The sequence below is a fragment of the Rhinolophus hipposideros genome (genome assembly GCF_964194185.1).
Source record: "Rhinolophus hipposideros genome assembly, chromosome: 21".
Taxonomy (NCBI): domain Eukaryota; kingdom Metazoa; phylum Chordata; class Mammalia; order Chiroptera; family Rhinolophidae; genus Rhinolophus; species Rhinolophus hipposideros.
Genome location: NC_138067.1, coordinates 48,984,024 through 49,006,955, shown reverse-complemented (window position 1 = coordinate 49,006,955; position 22,932 = coordinate 48,984,024). Strand labels below are relative to the sequence as shown.

Below are 22,932 nucleotides of genomic sequence, written 5' to 3'. Positions count from 1 at the left end.
AACAAAATTATAAAATTGGTGTAACAAAAAGTTGGTTCTCTCAAAAGATCAGTAAAATCGACAAAACTTTAAGTAGGCTGACAATTAAAATAAATCAAATTAAGGAAATCAGAAATGAAGGGAAGACATGACTATTGATGCTGCAGAAATTAAAAGTATTATAAGAGAATATTATGAACAAATTTTATCCCCTGAAGTTAGACACCTTAGTTGAAATGCACAAATTCCAAGACACGAATCATCAAAATGACTAAAGAAGTAGAAAATCTATATACTAGCACTATATTAAGTAATTTTTATTTAAAATCTTCCCACAAGAAAATCCAGGCCCAGATGTCTTCACAAGGGAAGCCAGTATTTTGTTGAGGATTTCTACACCTACGTTCAGAAGAAATATCAGTCTGTAGTTTTCTTATAATGTCTTTATCTGGTTTTTCCTATTAAAGTAGCGCTGGCCTTGTAGAATGAGTTGGGAAGTATTCCCTCTGCTTCTATCTTCTAAAAGAAATTGTACAGAATTTACCCTTTTATCATTAGGTAATGCACCCCTATATCCCTGATAATTTTCCTCAGTCTGAAGTCTGCCCTCTCTAAAATGAATATAGCTATTCCTGCCTTCTTTTGATTACTATTACCATGGTATATTTTTCTCCATTTACTGTGTGTTAAAATATATAAATATCTTTATATTTAAACCACCTGTTTCTTGTAGACAACATATAGTTGGTTCCTGTGTTTTGATCCACTTTGACAATGTCTTTTGATTGGTGCAGACATTCAAAGTGATTAATGATATAGTTGGATTAATATCTACCATATTGGTTACTGTTTTCTATTTGTTGCCCTTGTACTTTGCTCCTATTTTTGTCTTCCATCCTCCCGCTGCCTTTTGTAGTTTTGAGCCTTTTATAATTCAGTTTTCTCTCCTTTATCAGTTACACTGTTTTAACTTTGCTTAGTGGTTGCCCTAGAGTTTACAGTATACATTTACAGCTAATCCAAATCCACTTTCAAATACACTATACCACTTCACAGGTAGTGTGTGCACCTTAACAAGATAATCCTAATTCCTCTGTCTCATTCCTTGTACCATTGCTGCCATTCAGTTCACTTATAGGAGTATATATTCACACACATACATACTTGAATACATTGTTGCTATTATTTTTTGGACAAACTGTAATCTGTTAGGTTAAGAAAAACGTTTTTATTTTACCTTTACTTATTCCTTTCCCCGTGCTCTTCCTTTCTTTGTAGGTCTGAGTACCTAATCTATATCATTTTCCTTCTCTCTAAAGTACTTAACAGCTGAAAGACACTACTAGAAAAAAGAAGTTAAATAAGAAAAACCTACAAACATAATTCGGTGGAAGTTTGTGTCCAAGGCAGATGACTCAAACATTTTTATTGATAAAGAATTCATATGAAACAATTTAAATTTGTTTCCCACTTGAAACAACTTTTTCTCAGTGATTCTCAGAACACGAAAGCACTTTTGTTTATTACACATGCCATTCTAATACGTAACACAGAGCCTTGCTTATTCAATGCCATGCTTTTTGTACACACATGGATAGTACTCAAAATATGTGTGTGTGTGTGTATACTTGTATATATACATACTTAGTGAAAACAGCCATACAAGAGTTTATATAAAAGTCTAGAAATGCAAACTATACCGTCTACCTGGGATGGCAAGTTGGTTAAGGCTGGGAGAGAGCGACTACAAAGGAGCCAATGAAAACTATAGGGGCAATGATGTGCTTATTATCCTGACTTTGGTGATGGTCCCATTATACTCACATGTGAAAATACATTTTACACTTTTAATAAATGCAGCTTAATGTATGTCATTACCTCAATAAAGCTGTTAAATAAAGATTCCATATAAAATCTAGGTCTCTTCCTCTAGAAATACATCTGGCAAAAATGTACTGACTCCATCGGCACCATTTCCCATGTCAGGTGGGATAACTCTGATTCCTTTTCAAAACAGCAGGAAATGTTGACAAATGCTTCAATGTGGGGAAATTATGCTAAGCAAAATGAGCCAGTCATAAAAAGACAAATAATGTATCATTCTACTTATATGAAGTATCCAGAGTAGTCAAACTCAAAGAAACAGAAAGTACAATGTGGTTGCCAGGTGCAGTGGGGAAGGGGGGGACTGGAGGGGGGAGGAGGAGTTATTTAATGAGTATAGTTTTAGTTTTGCAAGATCAAAAGAATACTGGAGATTAGTTGCACAGATATATGAATTTTTTAACATTATTAACCTGTACAATTAAAATGGTAGAGGATTAACTTTGTTACATGTATTTTACCACAATTAAAAATGTAAGATAAAAAAAAAAAACACATTGCAGTAGCTCCCAGGGATAAATTATAGCAGACATTTGGCTGAAGTCTCTCCCCATTTGCAGTCCTCTCTCTGGTGTGAACTTTTCGGTGCCAGAATGTGGTGGGAGTTTTGGCTGAACACATGCCCATGTCTGCTGCCCTCATAAGGTCTTTCTCCACTGTGAAATCTCTGACATGTGATGGGGCTGCAGTTGTACCTAAAGACTTCCCTACATTCACTGTACTCAGGTGATTCTCCAGTGTAATGAGCTTAGAGTGGTACCTACAGTATCTACCATATTCTCTGCACTCATGAAGCCTTTGTCAGTGTGAATTCTGTTTAATGAGGCTGGCGTTGTATCTAAAGAATTCCCCACATTCATGGTGCTCATAGGCCTGTCCTGACTGTGGATTTTCTGGTGATGAACGAGGTGGGACTTTCTAATGAAGGCCTTCTGACATTTGCTGCACTCATAAGGCCTTTCTCCACTGTGGATTTTCTGGTGCTCAACAAGTATATGTTTATGGCTAAAGGCTTTCCCACATTCGCTGCACTCATAAGGCCGCTCTCCAGTGTGATTTCTCCAATGTTTAATGAGGTTGGAGTTGTACCGGAAAAATTTCCCACACTCACTGCACTCATAAGGCCTTTCTCCAGTGTGAACTCTCTTATGTCTAACGAGTCTGCAGTGGTACCGAAATGCTTTCCCACATTCACTGCACTCATAAGGCTTTTCTCCAGTGTGATTTTGCCAATGTTTAATTAGCTTGGACTTGTACCTAAAGAATTCCCCACATAAGCTGCACTCATAAGGCCTTTCTACAGAGTGAACTCTTTGATGTCTAATGAGTGTGGAGGTGTACCTAAAGAACTTCCCACATTCACTGCACTCATAAGGCCTTTCTCCAGTGTGGACTCTCTGATGTTTAATGAGTGTGGAGTTGTACCTAAAGAACTTGCCACATTCATTGCAACCATAAGGCCTTTCTGCAGTGTGAACTCTCTGGTGTCTCATGAATGTGGAGCTATACCTGAAAAATTTCCCACATTCGCTGCACTCATAAGGCCTTTCTCCAGTGTGAACTCTCTCATGTCTTACCAGTCTGTAGTTATACCTAAAGAATTTTCCACATTCTCTGCACTCATAAGGCCATTCACCATTGTGAATTCTCTGATGTTTCATGAAGTTGGCTTTGTACTTAAAGAATCCCCCACATTTGCTGCACTCATAAGGGCTTAATCCAGTGTGAACTCTCTGGTGACTAATAAGTGTAGACTTGGACCTAAAGGCTTTCCCACACTCACTGCACTTAAAAGGCCTTTCTCCAGTGTGGATTTTCTGGTGCTGAACAAGGTGGAACTTTCTAATAAAGGCCATTCCACATTTGCTGCATTCATGAGGCCTGACTCCAGTGTGAATTTTCTGGTGCTGAACAAGTATCTGCTTTCGGCTGAAGCCTTTCCCACACTGAGTGCACTTGTAGTCATTTTGTCCACTTTCAAAGGCCTCTCTGCACTCGGAGTCCTCATGTGGCTTCCCTCCACTGCGAGGGGCCTGGTGCTGGGGGAGGCTTGTGCTGGACTGGAAGTCCTTTCCACTCTCCATGCACATGAGGATCTCCTCTGTCATGTGAGTGCTACCATTCATCACAAATGAAGGCCTCCCCTCATCCCTTTTGGAAAGTCTGTCTCCAATCTGCTCCATTTGGTGCTGGTAAAGACCTGTCCCACAAATATATACCCTTCGATCAGGGTACATTCCATCACGCTCAGCAAGATGCAAAATGTCTTTCAAGAGTAGGCCATGCACATCACAAGGCTGGACCCTGTGGGTGGACAGATCTGGCTTTGGAGTCCTGACTGGTGACTCTCCCACAGAATCACCTTGCTCAGAAGGGGCCGCCTCATCCTGGGCTCCATAACACCAGCCTGCAAGCAGAGAAATGCCGGTGAAGTGCACATCGTCTGTGGTTGGGGGGGGGGGGGGCAGCCCCATCACAAATGAGTGTCAGACACACCACGAGTAAGCCCATGGGACTGCTGACAGGAAAGGCGGCGAGAGCCAGTGAGAGGAAGGCCTGCTATGCAGAGCTGGGTGGGAGACCCCTGACAATGAGGAAGGACCCAAAGCAGGGGTAACATATTAGTCCATTCAGGCTGCTATAACAAAATACAACTGACTGGGTGGTATTTTAACAACAAAAACAATCTTATAAACAACAGAAATTTATTTCTCACAGTTCTGGAAGTAGGAATGCCAAGAACAGGGTGCCAGCATGGATGAGTGAAGGCTTTCTTCCAGGTCGCAGACTTCTCATTGGTTCTTTACATAGTGGAAGGGGCTCGAGACCTCTGTGGGGTCTCTTTTATAAGAGCACTAATGTCATTCATGAGGGCTTGGCCCTCATGAACTAATCACTCCCCAAAGGCCCCATCTGCTAATACCTTGCACATGAGGTTTACAACATATGAATCTTGGGGACACAAACATTCAGACCATAGCAGGTATAGTGCGGGGAGCAGAGGCAGGGTCTCCAAATCACTCCTCTGCAAATGGCTTCCAACAAGGCCTGGCTGCTGGTGACTGGTGAGCACTTCATAGCAGGTGGTGTCCAGACCCAGGAATACCTGACTACAACAGACATGCTGCAGTTTTAGGACATTTAATGATATGTGCAGGCCTCACAACTTCGTAAGTGTAGATCAAATGTTGGAGAGCGCTGCAGAGGGACCAATGAAACAGGATGGGTGAGGGCTGAAAGCCACGTAGGTACGGTTGGAGTGTGGCAGAAACGGGATTAGAAGTCATAGTAGAAATGAAAATGGAGAAGAAAAAGTAGACATGAAGTGTGGCCACTAACCTGGCATCAAGCAATAACAAACAAAGGCCAGTTTCCCAGGTCTGACATCTCGTCCTCGCCCAGCCCCTTTGCAGGGCCATGTACTTTTGAGTGTCTTGTGCCACTGACATAAATAATATCCACCCTATCAGGTGTCCAGGGTCCTCTCCATTACTCAAGGTGAGCACTGACATGGCACCTAAAGAGGCCAGTTCTAGGTGAAAGACAGGAAAAAAATGGCCAGCATGTGCCCAGAGTGATCCAACATTGGACATCCGTCATTCTCAAATTTCAAGAACTTCACAAGGCAGACAGTATAAACAATCCAGTGGTCCCCCAAATTAGTAACAATGTTGATACCTAGAATTTCTGGCTCAGGAAGACTCCAGGAAATGTCAGCAAGAGGAAGGGGAAAGGCCCAGGGCACCGAGGTTCTAGCATCTAAGCTGAGTCACCTAAGCAGTAACAGGCAGGTATGAGGGCAGGTCTCAGACAAGCTTCAAGATTTCTGACTCCTGAGCCCTGTTTTACAAGTACTCAGAGCAGCAGGGACAGGCTGCTTGGGGACAGCGAGTACAGCACACACGGCCCAGCCCTGGCAGCAACAACACATATGCCAGGAAAGGAAGTAGTGCCCACCAGAGTCTCATTGTGGGAAGGACAGAACTGCCCCTGGAAAGGAGGAAACAGTGACCTGCCCAGGACCCTAGGGTAGGTGTGAGGGACTTACCTATGGCAGATAGAAGTGCCACGTTCTCCGTCATCACATGGTGGTACAGGCGTCTCTGAGCTTCATCAAGGAGTTCCCACTCCTCCTGGGAGAAATGTATGGCCACGTCCTCAAAGACCACACGGCCCTGCCAAAGTGAGGACAGTTTAGTCCATGAGCAGCTTCTTGTTCTGTGTTTCCTTTAATTCCGCATTTGTCTCCTTGCCACCCATTAATTACAGAACCAAACTAACGGCCAAATCTGTTTATATCTCCCCTGTGATCCAGAGCCTAGTCACCTCAACGAACTCTCACACATCAAGTGGATATTTCCCCTGCCCCAAATCAGCCCAGGATGAGAGATCAGACAACTAGGGACAGCCCCTGCCCCCCAGGTACACTACAATTATACAAACTAGCCATCCCTCGGCTTTTCATCCCACCCTCCCTGCATTGCCCTCGGAGAGTCCAATAAAGGCTCCGACCTCCGGTTTCCCTCTACTCGTGCTTCCCCATGTGGCCCTGTATTATATGGTGTGCCCCTCCTCTCAGGAAATGTAAGTAGGGCTGGCCCAGTGGCTCAGGTGGTTGGAGCGCTGTGCTCCTAACTCAGAGGTCGCTGGTTGTTTTCCCACATGGGCCAGTGAGCTGCACCCTCTACAGCTAAGATTGTGAATAACAGCTCTCCCTGGAGCTGGGCTGCAGTGAACAGCCAGGGGGTGGTGTGAGCTGCTGGGGCAGCTGAGTGCTGCCATGGGCTGCTGTGTGCTGCCGTGGGCTACCGTGTGCTGCCATGAGCATGACTGGCCGCAGTCATCGTGAGCGGTCAGCAGCCATCAGCAGCCAACCTACGACTGGTGACCGACTGCCTCAGCCGGGGGGAGCACAAGGCTCATAACACCAGCGTGGGCCAGGGAGCTGTGTCCTACACAACCAGACTGAGAAACAAAGGCTTGAACCGGAGTGGGGGGGGGTGGGGAAGGAGGAAGAAAATGGGGAAGGGGAAACGTAAGTAATAAAAACTTTCTTTCACTGTCACTGGCCTCTCTGTGTCCTCACTTACTCATTGATGTGCATAAATTAAAACCCCATAGGTACAGTCACTCAGACACTTCTCTCCAGCACCTTCAGCCCTTCCCCCCACATCCCTCCTGAGGATCCTCTTCCCGACTTTCCGATGTGGAACACTTACCAGGTGCTGGGGGCACCTGTGTCTCCTCTCTCAATACCACTGAGTCCAGCACACAGCATGCAACAGGTGGGGGAGGGGGCAGAAAAGTGCCATCTAGGCTCTGGACTGGGATATGGGATCCCACCCCTCTTCTGTCAGCCAGTTTCCGTAGGGTCTCCCAGATCTGGCCTCTCAGACAACCAAACTCAGGCTCATCATTCCACACTCAGGGCCAGTGCCAGGGCCCGGGGCCAACCACTCACGCTTCTCACCTGCACATCACTGCTTGGACTGCCCTCCCTCACGACTCTGAACCCTGCACAGTGACAACTCCACAGACACGCCAGCCCATGCCACTGGCATTTCCTTCACCTCCTAACAGGCCACTCTGTACGTGGAAACCAGTTGTGCACGGCCAGTGCATGCAGCATCTGACTCAGTTCCACCCCACCCCTGAATGCCAGTCTCCTAGGGCCCCTCCCATGTGGGGACCTCACGTACCTTAGCCTCCCCCTTCTGCGTTGCACTAGCTGTCCCATGAGCACTCAGAACCCTCCTGTCTCCTCACTGAAAGCCAGTTTCTCTGCCCTCCCACCCATATTCCCACCCCCCCAGTCTAGTAACTCTCCTGGCTGACCCATTTGTCCTGTCCACATCCATGTCATGTGCACGCTGGCCTGGGAAGACTGTCACTCCTACTCCCCACAACACACACACACACACACACACACACACACACACACTCCGCTTCCTCACCTGTGACCATCTAGTTGCCCAATCAGAAGGCCTGGTACTCAGGCCTTTCACTGCCATTGCTTGTGCTCAAGTGACTGCAGGCCACAATGACCTACAGACGCTGCCTCTGACAGCCACTCCAAGATCCATCCTAGTCCACACACTGGCCACTACTTGCTGTCTCCAACCTGAATCCATCCCCTGAACTCCAGGTCTCTATGTAAAAGAGCCCACTTGACCCCTCCTCTTGCAGTCTCTGGAACATCTGTGACGTGATACAAACTGACTCTTCATGTTCCATCTGAAAACTCCTCATCCCGCTGACTTTCCCGTTTTAGTTCACAAGGCATCCATCCTTCCTAACAAGGCTGAAAACCTGGGGTCATCCCTGATTCTCCCTTCCATTCCACCACCTCAGCTCCCTCACACTCCACATCCTAAAACATGGGCAGTTGTAGTTCAAAACAAACCCAGAAGCCAAGCACTCTATCTCCACAGCCACCGCTCTGTGTAACTACTGCCAACTGTTGCAAGAAATTCCTGCCAGGTCTCCCTGCCTTCACTCACACCCCCAGTCTGTCTTCCACATTACAGCCAGAGGGAGCCTGTGAAAATCTGGGTCACAACACCTTCCTCTTCTGCTTCAAAGCTTCACACCAACTAGACAGAGGCCCAGGACCTCAGGCTGTCATTCCAGCCCTGATACCTGTGCTCCTCTACCCCTGACCCCCGGCTCCCCATTCCCACCAGATATAACACACACCTGCAGTTCCCTAAACATTCCAGCTAGCCTAATCTGCAAGCATTTGAACATTCTAAATCCTGTGGCCAGGACTCCCTGTGGCCATCAAGGACTCCCTGCTATATCCGACCCTATCAGTTGTCAGAAATGGGAACTGCTTCATATAACCTGGGACTAAATACAAAATCTTGGGCTTGGTGAAAACACATGGCCTTCAGACTCAAGAGAGTGAAAAGAATGGGAGAAGTCTCGGGACACTACCATTCCCTGAGGGTATATATATCGAGGAACCAAAACCTTTGGGGTGACAATTGGGATTGGTTAAAGGTGGGATGTCCTCCACTCACCTGTACAGGGTCCATAAGCATTTCTGCCACTGCCATGGGACCCTGTGGGAAGAGGGAGGCCATGAGAAATGGGCAGCCATGTTAGGATCCGATAAGCTGCCTGGACCATTACCCCTGCCCTGCCCTAGAGCAAAGCGACCTCAGCCTGATGGTCTAAGCTCAGCTCCTCAGACCTCAGTGCTGCTTCTTACCAGCTGGGTGACCCTGGAGAAGGACTGAGCTTCCCTGAGCCTCAGGAAAAAGAAAATGCTTATGGGGGTAAGAATGCTTCCGACTTCATAGCGCTCAAATTGGTGTCGAATATAAGGAGTGCATATTAGGTATTGTGTGCATTACACAGTATGCTATTATTATGTCAGCTATTGCTGTCCATAGGATCAAGTTTCTATATATTTTCAGTGCATATGAAGTGGTAGGATTTTACAATTTGGGGTCTTTATTTTTACCGCTTTTTAAGATTTCACAGGATATCATATCTAAAACTACACTGCAAACAAATACTTAGAAGTAAATTGTCAAACCAATTATGAAGTGTTTGTATAAACTGAACTTACTGAATAGGTTCATTTCTAATTGCCTACCTGTGTGTACATATCGAGAGGGATATTAGTTAATTAGTGTTTAAATCAATAAACTTCATACAATCTTACGTTAATAAGTTGCAGGGAGAGACGGAGCAGGCAGGTCAGCTACCAGTCCTTTCAGCAACCAGGCCTGCCTGCAACACAATCCTCTGAGGGGAGCTTGTTGGGGGCCCATGACTGAAGCAGTGGATCACCTCTTTTGCTCAGAGGGCTGGAGGAGGTGAGAGGCAGCGGTGCCCTGGTCTGAGACCCAGCGGCTCCACCAGCCAGGCCTATGTTCCCTTTATTCCATAGGGAGTGGCTCTGAGGGTTGGCAAAGCCTGCAAGTGGAGAATCTGCACCAGTCACACAGCATGCTCCATTGAAGGGAAGCTCCTTACCCCATCGAGGCCTCCCTTTCTACAGACACAGGCCAGTGTTCCTCCTATGTCACGTCCTTTCTTTTCTGGAGGGAGCAGAACGGATACCAACACCCCCTCCCTATGCCCTCCTGTCCCATCTGAAATAACAACCTTAAGACTCGCCCTCCTCAGTTTGATCCCCAGGCCTGCCCTGATCCAGTCCACATTCTTCAATCCTTTGATATCATCTCCAATCCTGCCCCCTTCCTCAGCTTCCAGACCTTTATGTTCACCTACACATATGATATCTCCATGTTGTAACATCTCTGTCTTGAGACATGTCAGGGTCACATGTCCCAAATCCATCTTCCCCCTGAAACCTGCTCCTTGCACTGACTTCCCCATCTGAATACTTTCAAATGTTCAGAAAAAAATACTGAGGATGGTGGTTCATTCCCCACTTTTGCTCGCAGGTATATGTGATGCATCAGGAAGGAAATCCTTTACACTCTATTGAAACCTACCCCATCGCTTCTTGGCCTTTTGGCCAAGCCCAAGTGTACTGAAATCTCCCCAGAATCTCATCACATCTCCCCTGTAACCGCCACAGCCCCGGTCCAGCCCACCCCCACCCCCACCCCCCACCCCGACCCCCACCCCCACCTCCCCCGGGGCTCTATTGCCGTGACCTCACTGGGCTGCATTCCCCGACTCCTTTTCACTTTAAATTTCTGGCTCTAGCTCCTCACCGCCGTCCCGTCACAACCTTCCATAGCCTCTAGCTGCTCAGGTCGCCACCCCAGGCGACAGGCCTGGCCCTGTGTCCCCTGGAGACACAGACCCGAGGTCTCCCCAGTGCTGCCGACTCAGCAGCACCTGCAGCCTGCGCACAGGCCGCCCCTGTGGGAACCCTCCCACCTCGTCACTCGGCGGACACGGGGGCCTGTGCGAGGAACCGAGCGGCGCCCCTCCACCCGGGCTCCATTCTCGGAGGCGGGAGCCGGGCGGGGTGAGGCCCGGGGGGTGCAGCACCCACCTGAGTTCACGGCCCCCGCCACCGACCTGGGAGAAAAGTTGGACCGGAGCCGGGCGACGGGGCGGGAACAGGGCGCCGCGGTCCCCAGCGGGCTCAGTCGGGCCTCACAGCTGCCTCCGTGCGGCCGGGGCGACACCTCCCCTCGCGCTTTTCCGCTCCCTTACCTGGATGCCCAGGAAACGCTTCTGAGGCGCTGAACCGATGACCAACCCTGGAGCGACCAAAATACCTCTAAGGGACGCCGGCAGCCCCATCCCCACCACGCGCGCACATTGGTTCAGTCGCCGCCGACGCTGCCGCCCGCACCATAGAGACTTCTGGGTATTGTAGTTTCCACTACCGCCACCACTTATCCCCTCTCAGAGCGTTAAGTCACTCATTAGTGGCGGATAACAGGTCGGGGGCGCTGGGAAATAGAGTTCCATAACTCTAAGAAGAGGGCGGGGCTTCGCTTCTCTTAAAGGGGACACATCCATATTTCCTGGAGAGCAGTGCAGGAAGTCACAGAAAGGTTAGGGACCTGTTATTTCAGACTCTGAGGCACAGCAAATTCCCAAAGGCTAACACATCCAAAGGGACCACCATGTCATTATGACACTCTACGTCCACTCATAGTTGTCAGATTTTCAAATTGTTTCTTTTCAAATACACGTAGACTGAAGCTCTGGGGGCTGTTTAATGAGCTTTCAGTATATTTGGCCCAGAACAAGAAAAGACTCAGACAGAGGCATGGTGGGAAAGATGCGAGAGGGATGACAGGAGCTACAGAAGTATGTAGAAAGGATGAAGCTGTGCCTCTGGTTCAGAGGCACACAGAAAACATCTTTCCTGGCTGTATAGTCAGTGATTGTGTGTGAACCCAATGCACAGCACATTTCTTCATATGTATACTACTCCATACCTGAGCTATTTTTCAACTCTTCTAAGAATCTGAAAGCCATCTGAAAAGAATGTCACTTATACCATCTTCTGCAGGGACAATGTGTGCTCTTTTCATTGTTGGAGCATATGTACAAAAGGAGAATCTTGCCCCCAAGACAAAGGTGTGGGATTCCATGATCTAATCTCCTTGCTGGGAAGTGATTTATCATTTCACCTGAAATTGCAGCAGCAGTGCCTTCAAAGGGAGTTGACATTATCTGTGAAAAACACTTGCAAATGGAAATTACTGTAAGGTATTAATAACAATTATGTACTTATTCAAAGAAAGTAGCAGAAATAGTTCTAGAGAAACACACCTGTGACATGTAAAGAAAAGTTAAGATCTCAGTGAAATTTAATCAAGAGAGTTTAGTTTGAAAAGCCAGAGAATGAAGCAGAGCCTATGGCTATGCTGGAACCTTGGCCACACTCAGGCTTGCTTTCTCCAAAATGTGATTTTTTTCATACTTGAAAATGTGGCTCATTAATTGTTTAGAGTGATAGAGATGGTATTTGAAAGACTTGACGGTAAAGTGAAAATGAATAGGGGAGCTGTGCTGTATTCACTGGTCTAAGAAAGATTCAGGAGCACCTACTGGGTGTCAGGCACAATAGTAGGTGCCAGCTCTGTGTATACAGAGCTGTTCTGTTTTCTTAGATTCGGTAATTGTCTATTTAGCATTCATTTATCACAAGGCCAAACTAACAGTCAAGTTGTGCAAGTCAGCTTTCAAGCGTTCAAAAAAACTTGTATTACAAACACCCCAAAAACAAACCCTAATGTGTTTTCAATTCCTGCCCAATAGGGGATGTCCCCATGTAGGTACTCCCTGCCACTTTAGTCATTAAGGCATAATCCCAGTTTCTCCCCCACCCACTCCTTCCCACACGTGACACGTTTCATGTGGACTTCTGTGGTGTGCCTGGCCTCTTCATTTCCAGGGTGTTAAAGTGTAACTAAGCTATTCCATGGTATTTCTGCCTTGGCACTCATTTTGTTTGGCCAAACAGATTGCAGGGACCTTAAATTGATGAGGAATAGGAGAGGCCACTGGGATATCTGACAATCTTTGAGATTTCTGACCCCTGAGCAGCAGAAGAGGGGGTGCTTGGGGACAGACAGTACACTGCACAAAGCCCAGCCCTGGCAGCCACAATAAATACGCCAGGAAAGGAATTAGTACTCATGGTCTGGATGTGGTGAACCCAGATGTGCCCTGAGGAGAAAGGAGAAAAGTAGTGCCTTGTCCAGGACACTGGAGTAGGTGTGAGGACTTTACCAAGTGATGACTTTTATAATAATCTTATAGCTACCTTATAAGATTTAAAGATTTTTGATGGCAGGACACAACACAATGACACTTGAGTAGATACTTTGAGCTTGGAATGACAGAAGGGCATCAGGTAGGGCCACACAGTGGGCTGTAGAGGGGGACATGATAAGCCACCTGGAGCTGTAGAGGGCACCCTATGTATAGCAAGTGGCCTGAGGTTAGGTAGGTTTCCCAGGCTCCCTGCCAGTGGCCTCATTTGAATAATTTCATGGGCTCAAGGGCAACTAGGGGCTGTCCCTAGTTGTCTGATATCTGGTTCTGCGACATCAGGGTACAGCAGTCTAGAATGTGAGTTCCTCATAAGGACAGTGGTCGGAGTGGGGACTTAATCAGCTGTTACAAAACGGGAAATAACCAGCATCAAGCCAGGAACACAAAACTGGATCAAAACGATATTTTCATAAAACTACATATTAAAACACCATAGCACTGACATAAAGACTAACATATAGACCAATGAAACAAAACAGAGTTCCCAGAAATGAAAGCCAGCATATTTGATCAAATAATTGACAAGAGTGCCAAGACAATTTAATGGAGAAAGGGCAGTCTTTTCAACACTGGTACTGCGGAAAGTGGATGTCTGAGTGCAAAAGAATGAAGTTGGACCCTTACTTAAACCACACACAAAAATGAACTCAAAATGGATAAAAGACCTAACAGCAAGATGTAAACATATAAAATTCTTAGATAAAAACACAGGGAAAAACCTTTGTAACACTACATTTGGAAATAACTTCTTGGCACTGACACAAAAAGCACAGGAAACAAAAATAAAAATAGATAAATTGGACTACATCAAATTATAAAGTATGCATCAAAAGGCCCAATCAACAGAGGGAACAGGCAACCTACTGAATGGAAGAAAACATGTGCAAATCATATATTCAATAAGTGGTTAGTATCTAGGTTATATAAAGACTGCTACAACTCAACAATAAGAAAATAACCTGATTAAGAAATGGACAAATTTAGACATTTCCACAAAGAATATGGCCTAGTCCATGATCATTAATCGTTAGGGAAATGCTAAACAAAAACACAATGAAATACTACCTCACACCCATTAGGATAGCTGCTATAAAACACGAAACAGAAAATAAAATTATGTTGAGGAGGATGTGGAGATACTGGAACCCTTTTGGACCTTTAATGGGAACGTAAAATGGTGCAGCCAATACAGAAAACAGTTCCTCAGTTCCTGAAAAGACTAAATATAAAATTAACACATGATCCAGCAATTCCATGTCTGGCCAAAAGAATGGAAGGCAGGATCTCAAGGAGATATTTGTACAGTTATCCTCATAGCAACATTGTAATGATAGCCAAAATGTTGAAATGAGGGACATGTCCATCAACGGGTGAGTGACTGGATAAAGAAAATGTGATATGCACATACAATGAAGTATTGTACAGCCTTAAAAAGTTAATTCTGAAACATGTCACATATTAGATGATACCTGAGATTATGGTAAGTAAAGTAAGCTACTCACAAAATGACAAAAACTGTATGATTCTTCTTACATGAGATAGTGAGGGCAGTCAAATTCAAAGAGACAGAAAGTAGCATGGAGGTTGCCAGAGGCTGGATGAAGAGAGGAATCGACATCATTTAACGGGCACAGTTTCACTTATGCAAGATGAAGAAAGTACTGGATAGTCATTGCACAGAATGTGAATGTACTTATTAGCAGAACTAAACTGTACACTGAAATGTACTTAAGATGGCAAATTTTATGTATGTGTATTTTAACACAATAAAAAGAAAAACACCCATAAATACATAATAGTACTTTACAGTACCAATCACAGTAGACTGACTGAAGTCTTTTACCCATCTGCTGCACTCGTAAGTTCTTTCTCTGGTATGAACTTTTGGGAGCCAAGTGAATGGGAGCATTAGCTAAAGACTCTCCAACATTCACTGCAGTCAGAAAGCATTTCTCCAGTGCAACCTCAACAATGTTTACTGAGGCCAGTTTTATGTAAAGACGTTCTCATGTCTGCTGTTCTCATAAGGTCTCATGGCAATGTGAATTCACTGACGTGTAATGAGTCTGCAGCTGTACCACAAAAACTTCCCACATTAGCTACGCTCATAAAGGTCTCTCTCTAGTGTGATTTGTCCAACATCTGATGAGTGTGAAGCAGCAACTAAAGAATTTCCTCCATCGCTGCACTTATAGGGCCTTTCTCCAGTGTGAATTTTCTGGTGTCGAGTGTGAAGCAGTACCTGAAAAACTTCCCACTCACTGCACTCATAAAGCCTTTCTCTGGTGTGAACTCTTTGATGAATAATGTGTGTGGAGCCATCCAGAAAGGATTTCCCACATCCGCTACACTCATAAGCCCTTTCTCCACTGTGGATTTTTTGGTGCTCGACAAGTTTATATTTGTGGCTGAAGGTTTTCCCACCCTCGCTGCACACATAAGGCCTCTCTCCAGTGTGGATTTTCTGGTACTCAACAGCTTTGTCTTTGCGGCTGAAAGCCTTCACACATTCTTTGCACTCATAAGGCTTCTTGTCACTCTGCATTTTCTGAGGCTCAATAAGTTTATGTTTGCGGCTGAAGGCTTTCCCACATTCACTGCACACATAAGGCCTCTCTCCAGTATGAACTTTCTGATGTCTAACCAGTTTGGAGTGGTTCCTAAAGAATTTCCCACAATCACTGCAACCATAAGGTCTTTCTGCAGAGTGGACTTTCTGGTGAGCAACGAGTTGGGACAGTCTAAGGAAGGTCTTCCCACACTGGCTGCACTCAAAAGGCCTCGGCCTGGTGTAAATTCTCTGGTGATCACTGAGGCCCAGTATTTGTGTACAGAATACGCCACAGTCCAGGTGCTCAGAAAGCCTAGCTTCAGTGTAGACTTTCTGGTGCTGCTCAGGGTGGGAATTTCTAAGGAAGACCTCTCCACATTCCCTACACTCATAAAGCTTTTCTCTAGTGTGGACTTTCTCACAGTAGACAAGTTTATGTTTATGGCTGAAGGCTTTCCCACAATTAGTACACTTGTAATCATTTTGTGAATTTCGAAAGGCTACCCTATGTGGCTGCCCCACACTGTGAAAAGACAGTTGTTGGAAAGGCCTGTGCTGGCTGTGAAGTCCTTCCCATCTTCCTGGCATGTAAAGGTCCTCTCTGTCATGTGCACTCTGCACTTCTTCACAAATGAAGATCTCTCCTTGTCCTTTCTGGAAAGTTTCTAATTTGAGGCTTTTGGTTCTGGTGCTTTGCCCCATAAGCATACAGGCCTTGATCAGGGTATGTTCCATCCTGCTCACCTACGGACAAGATGTCTTTCAAGAGGGAGCTACATGTCGCACAGGTCTGGGCATTGTGGGTGGATGGCTCTGGCTTTGGAGTCCTGACCTGTGACTCTCCCACAGAATCACCTTGCTCAGAAGGGGCCGCCTCATCCTGGGCTCCATGCCAACAGCCTGTAAGTAGAGAAATGCCGGTGAAGTGAATGTTGACTGTGGTGGGAGGGGGAAGCCCCATCACAAATGAGTGTCAGACACACCCGGAGTAAGCCCATTGGACTGCTGACAGGAAAGGCAGTTAGAGCCAGAGAGAACCAGGCCTGTTGTGCAGAGCTGGGTGGGAGACCCCTGACGATGAGGAAGGACCCAAGGCAGGGGTACAGGGCAGGGAGCAGAGGCTGGGTCTCCAAATCACTCCTCTGCAAATGGCTTTCAACAAGGCCTGGCTGCTGGTGAATGGTGAGCACTGTGTAACAGGTTGTGTCCAGACCCAAAAATGTGTGATTACAAAACAATAGCTGGTGTTCAAGGGCTATTTAAGGATACGTGCAGACGTCACTACACCTTACGTGTAAGTCAAATGTCCAGGGCACTGCAAAGAAAGCAGTGGAAGGGGATGAATGAAAGGTGAAGGCCACAAAAGTGGGGAGAGCTGGGGACTAGAAAATTAGAAATGACAATGGAAAAGAAAAGGTAGAAATGAGGAGTGACCAGTGTCCCTCACATCACACAACGGTGGGCACAGACCTGGTTCCCAGTATGATTTGAACCCATTTCTGACAACATGCCTTTTCCTAGCTCCGAAGCACCAAGGTCATTTCCTGTTGCCATTGATGGAGTGATGTGCACACTGTCAGGCAGCCAGGCCCCTCCCTTTCCCTCAAGGCAACCTGGAACAGGCCAACCAAATGAAACACAGGGAAAGGGAGTGGACAAGCATGTCCCCAGAGCGATCCAACACATGACACCCCACATTCTAAAATCATGAACACTTCACAGAAGGGTCTTGCAGAATCAGTGGTATCTACAAGTAGTGACCACATTGGTGCCTAAAATTCCTGACACAGGAAGACTCCAGGAAATGTCAGCAAAAGGAAGGGGAAAGGCCCAGGGCACCGAGGTTCTAGCATCTAAGCTGAGTGACCCAAGCAGGGACAGGCAGGTATGAGGGGAGGTCTCAGAGAAGCTTCAAGATTTCCTACTCCTGAACCCTGTCTTACAAGTACTCAGAGCAACAGGGATGGATTACTTGGGGACAGCGAATACAGTGCACACGGCCCGGCCCTGGCAACAACAACACAGATGCCAGGAAAGGGAGTAGTGCCCACCAGATTCTCGTGGGAAGGACAGAACTGCCCGTAGGGAACAGGGGAAAAATAGAGCCCAGGCCAGGACCCTGAGGTAGGTGTGATGACCTTACCTAGTGATGACAAAACTGCAAAGTTCTCCAGCATCACATGGTGGTACAAGCATCTCTGAGCCTCCTAAAGGAGGTCCCACTCCTCCTGGGAGAAATATATGGCCACTTCTGTAAAAGCCACTTGCCCCTGCCAAAACGGGGACAGGTCAATCAATGTGCACTTTCTCTCTCCAGATCTTCAGTCTTTCCCCTCACACCTTCATCCCCTCACCCTCCACCCCGACTTCCAAACGTGGAAGAGATACCAGGTGCTGGTGGCACCAGTGCCTGCTCTCTCCTTGTCGCCACTGATCACTGTGTCCAGAATACAGTAAAAACAAGTGGGGGAGGGCACAGATAAGCATCATCTAAACTCTGGGGCTGGAATGGGGACTCTACTCCTCTTTCTTCACTAAATTATCTTTAGGTCCCCCAGATCTTGCCTCCCAGACAACGAAACTTGAACTCATCTTTCTCCCTTAAGTGTCCAGTGTCAGGGTGTGGGGCTAAACACTGCAGATCATTCTTGAACTCAACCTCTCTACACACCTTGCGGTCCCTCCACTTTAACAGCTCAGTTACTGATACCCCCCGCCCACCTACTCCATAGGCATTTACGTGGCCTCCATGCCACTGTGCACATGGAATCCAGGCAGCATTTTGTAAATGGAATTACATCCTTGCTCTGTATGCCCAAGACCTGTAGCACCAGAGAGCATGAGAGTCCCTTTATAGTTCTCCCCACCTAAACCTGACACCTGTGTCACACTCACCCTCCGAAGGCTAAGGTGCGGAACCCAGACTCGGTCTGCCACCGTCTACACTGCATGTGCTGTCCCATAAGCAGTCACGAACAATCTCTCTTTACCTGACCCTCATTCAAAGCCCAGCTACACTGAGTCCTCTGCCCTCTCTCCAGGCATAGCAATGTTCCTCGCATCGCTTTTTCATCTAAACTGATCTACCAGCATAAATGAAACAAAAAGGCCTCACCAAGAGTGACCACCGAACATTGGTGAGTCCAAGCAGGAGCAGAGAGCCCACCCTGGGCTCACAGACATCTCACCTCCTTCATGGAGGTGCTTCAACATCTACCCCACATCCTCGGAAGCCTTGGAAGCCAACACCCTTGGAAGCTTCTGACTCCTCTGCCCCTTCAGACTCCTCTGCCCCTGTGTCTCACAGGCACACTTCCCCACAGCCACTCTGCTTCCTCACCTGTCTATGTGATGTCCATCACCACCATCCAGGCTCCCAACAGAGATACAAACCTCAGCCTCCTGCTTCCCCTTCCTGTCACCATAACCCAACAATGCCCCCTCCGAAATCTGATGCAGTTACTCTTTGGCCCACATGCTGGCCACTATGTTGTGGCTGTCTGCAACCTGAATCCCCTGACTTCCAGCTGCCCACGGTGTTCAGCTGCCAACTGGGCATCTCCCCTCAGAGTCTCTGGGACATCTGGACACCTGTGACAAAACCTGACTCTTCCTATTCCTCTGAAAATCCCTCCTACTGCTGACTTCCCCATTTCAGTTGATAGAACATCCATCCTTCCGCAGAAAGGCAAAAACCTTGGGCCTGACCCTAACTCCCCTTTCCATCTCATCTCCCAGCTCTCTCACTCTCTGTATCACTAAATGTTGGCAACTGTGTTCACAATGGGCCCAGAAAGCAACCAGTCCTCTACCTCCACAGCCACTATCCACAGTCACCTGCACGATCACAGCAACCTCCTCCCAGGTCACTCTACCGCCACCTTCCAACGCACAGAATCCTTTCTACTCTGCAGCCAGATGCAATCTACTAAAATCTGGGTCAAATCATCTGGCTCTTCTGCTCCAAATATTCCTTAGCTCTTACTTGCTTCAGATTACAGACTCTAAACCTCAGGTTGTAATTTTAGACCTGATAACTGTGTACTCTTAAACATTCGCACTGCCATCCTGTATCCCACCAGATATAGCAGACCTATAGTTCCCTGAACATTCCAGCTCAGAGTCATCTCTAATAATTTGAACATTCTGGATCCTGCGTCCAGGATACCCTTCCACATCTTACCTCATCGGCTGTCAGAAATGGGAACCCCTCCACATAATCTGAGGCTCAGTTCAAGACCCTGGGCATTGGTGAAACCACAGGGACTTCAGACCCAAGACAGGGAGAAGGATGGGTGAACAATTTCACGACACCACCATTCTTTATATGGGAGTGGCAAAACCATCAGGGTGGTCACTGGAGTGAATGAAGGCCTGGTATATCCTCCACTCACCTGCACAGGATCCATACGCATTTCTGCCACTGCCATGGGAACCTGTAGGAAGAAGTGGGCCATGAGAAATGGGCAGTCATGGTAGGATCCAACAAGCTGCGCTGGACCACCACCTCTGCCCTGTGATGCTCAGTTTGTCTGACTTCAGTGCCACTATGACCAGCTGTGTGACTATGCATAACACTGAACCTCAATTCCTTTACTGTAAAACAAGGATAACAATGGTTCCCACCTTATAGGGCTGATAACAATATTAAACATAAATAGCGCACATTACCTGTCAGTTGTAACTACCCACTGGATTAACAATTTTGTATGTTTTCAGCGCAAAGAAAAGGATAAGGTTTTGAAAATGGTGGTGTCTGAGCAGACAGGTCAGCCATTTTTCCTTTTGGCAAGCAAGCCTGCCTACTACATGACTCTCCAAAGGGTGCCTACAGGAGCCCATTACTGTATTACCCCTTCATTCCTCTTGTCTGGAGTGGTAGAGAAGGTGAGACAGCAGTGCCCTTGTCTGGAACCCATATGCTTCACAAACCTGGCTGTTTCTTTGTCCTACAGAAACTGTCAGCTGGCCTGCAGAGCTGAGTCTACCTTACAGGCCATCAAGTTACCACATCCAGGCGTCCTGTTCTATAGACACAGGCCAGAATACCTCGTATGCCAGATATGCTAAAGGAGCATCGGGGAAGCTGAAACCTGTATGCCCTGCACTCAGTCTCAGCCCTCCTGACACTCACTACAGGGCCCATCAGAAATAATGACCTTAAGATGCTCCCTGCGCAGTCTGATCCCCAGACCTGCCCTGGTCCAGTCCAACACCCTCCACCTCCTGGATAGCTCCAGCCCAGGTCCCTTTCCAGGCCTCCAGATCTCTACGTCCACATACTCATGTGATGTCCCCACCTTGTGACATCTTAGGATCACATGTCCAAAATCCAACTCATGATCTCCCTCAAACCTGTTTCCTGTGCTCTCCCCATCTCCATACTTTCAGATGTTCAGGCAAAAGCAAAACAAAAAACTCAAGATAGCGGTTCACTCCCTACTTTTGCTCACAGATATGTGTGATGCATCCGGAAATCCTTTAGGCTGCATTGAAATCAAGCCAGAATTTCACTGCCCCCGCCCTGGTCCACCACCATTACCAACCACCACCACCCACCACCCACCACCCACCAACCACCACCCACCACCCACCACCACCACGGCCACCACCACCACCACTCCCCTGGGCTCTATTGCTGTGACCTTACCGGCCTCCATTCCCCGTCTTGTTCTCAGCCACTTTAAACTTCTAGCTCTGGGCGTGCCCCTCCTCACCGAGGACCCGTCAGCATCTTCCACAACGTCCAGAAGCTCAGGTCGCCACCCCAGGCGACACGCCTGGCCCTGTGTCCCCTGGAGACACAGACCCGAGGTCTCCCCAGTGCTGCTGACTCAGCAGCACCTGCAGCCTGCGCACAGGCCGCCCCTGTGGGAACCCTCCCACCTCGTCACAAGGCGGACACGGGGGCCTGACTGCAGGAAACTGAGCGGTTCCCCTCCACTCGGGCTCCGCTCTCGAAGGTGGGAGCCGGGCGGGGTGAGTGAGGCCGGGGGATGCAGCACCCACCTGGGTCGGGCTCATCCGTGCGCCCCCCGCCACAGACCTGCTGGAAGAGCGGGACCGGAGCGGGGAGATGGGGCGAGAACAGGGCGCCGCCGTCACCAACAGACTCAGTCGGGCCTGACAGCGGCTTCCGTGCAGCGGGGACGACGCCTCTCGCACTTCCCATTGACCTCAGTCACTGACTCAGGACTGATGACACTCAGAACCCGCAAACGGACCCCAGAGTACCTAAATCGCTCGACGTCACTAGCAGGCAGTTTAAATCCCGCCCCACGCGCTGCGCACGCACGGAAACGCCTCTCCGCTGAGCCCTCATTGGTCGGTTGCCGTCACTGTCGCACTGCCTTCTGGGTAACGTAGTTTCCACACCGTTATCTGCTCTGTCTCAGAATGCAGGTGGTTTCTGACTGTGGATACTGGCCAAGCGACAAAAGAGGCGCTGGGAAATGGAGTTCCTGTGTCCAAACAGAACGGGCCTTCGCTGGCTCTCAAAGGGGTTATACTCAGATTTCCTTGGAGTTTAGTGCAGGACACGTTACAGAAATGTTTAGAGACCAGCTATTTCAGACTCCGGGAATCGCCAGTTTCCAAAGGCTGCACATAGAAAGGGACACACCACACTGTAATGACACTTGGCGTCCCCTTATCGCTGTCAGCTATCTTGTTTGTCAAAGACGCTTTGGAGTAGTTTTTTATGAGCTTCAATAGGTTCAGTCTGGGACAGTAAGAAAAGCTCCCAGACGGGGCTATGATGGGGAACTTGGAGGCGGGATGACAGGAGGCACTGAAGTAGTTAGGGTGACGCTGTGCCTCACTTTCCCACAGAAAACATCTTTCCTGCCTGTATAGTCAGTGATGGTGTTCCAACCTAGCGAACCAGTTTTATTCAGATAATATTTATTAATCCATATCTGAGATATATTCCATTTAAGAATCTGCGGGGTGGCTGGTTAGCTCAGTTGTTTAAAGCATGGTGCTAATAACACCAAGGTTGCCGGCATGGGCCACTAATAGCTGCACCCTCCTTAAAAAAAAAAAATGTGATTTAGGGGCAGCAGTGTGGCTCAGTTGGTCAGAGCACCAGCTCTGAATAACAGGGCTGCCAGTTCAATTCCCACATTGGCCAGTGAACTGCGCCCTCCACTAGATTGAAGAACACGAGCTACCGCTGAGCTTCTAGAGGGGTGACTGGATGGCTCAGTGGGTTAGAGCGTGAGCGCTCAACAAGGTTGCCGGTTCAATTCCCACATGGGATGGTGGACTATGCCCCCTTCAACTAAGAC

At 47.6% G+C, this 22,932-nt stretch overlaps 1 protein-coding gene across 6 annotated transcripts; it reads right to left on the bottom strand.

The window, feature by feature from the left end:
• Positions 1–1,364: 1,364 nt before the first annotated feature.
• LOC308490578 (uncharacterized protein) lies at positions 1,365–21,897 on the bottom strand. 6 transcript variants are annotated; one of them, XM_081033027.1, is made up of 7 exons: positions 21,653–21,897; positions 20,038–20,079; positions 17,787–17,913; positions 10,873–11,057; positions 8,886–8,927; positions 5,912–6,038; positions 1,365–4,270 (listed from the first exon to the last, which is right to left on the bottom strand). In XM_081033027.1, the coding sequence occupies exons 5-7, from the start codon at positions 8,919–8,921 to the stop codon at positions 2,586–2,588; spliced, it is 1,848 nt and encodes a 615-aa protein (XP_080889153.1). In that variant the 5' UTR covers positions 8,922–8,927; positions 10,873–11,057; positions 17,787–17,913; positions 20,038–20,079; positions 21,653–21,897; the 3' UTR covers positions 1,365–2,585. The 6 variants fall into 6 exon arrangements, with proteins under 6 accessions (XP_080889153.1, XP_080889155.1, XP_080889152.1 ...); XM_081033029.1 differs by lacking the exons at positions 17,787–17,913; positions 20,038–20,079; positions 21,653–21,897 and adding an exon at positions 16,388–16,486 and having other exon boundaries at positions 10,847–11,057; XM_081033026.1 differs by lacking the exons at positions 17,787–17,913; positions 20,038–20,079; positions 21,653–21,897 and having other exon boundaries at positions 10,847–12,641.
• Positions 21,898–22,932: the final 1,035 nt, after the last annotated feature.

Bases quoted from the DNA above. Each gene is read 5' to 3' on its own strand.
- LOC308490578 (XM_081033025.1), bottom strand. From the start codon at position 11,100: ATGGGGCTGCCGGCGTCCCTTAGAGGTATTTTGGTCGCTCCAGGGTTG. The intron at 8,928-11,010 runs GTAAGGGAGCGG...CTCTTCCCACAG, and splicing joins AGCGTTTCCTGGGCATCCAG to GGTCCCATGGCAGTGGCAGA. The intron at 4,271-5,911 runs GTAAGTCCCTCA...CTCTGCTTGCAG, and splicing joins GGCACTTCTATCTGCCATAG to GCTGGTGTTATGGAGCCCAG.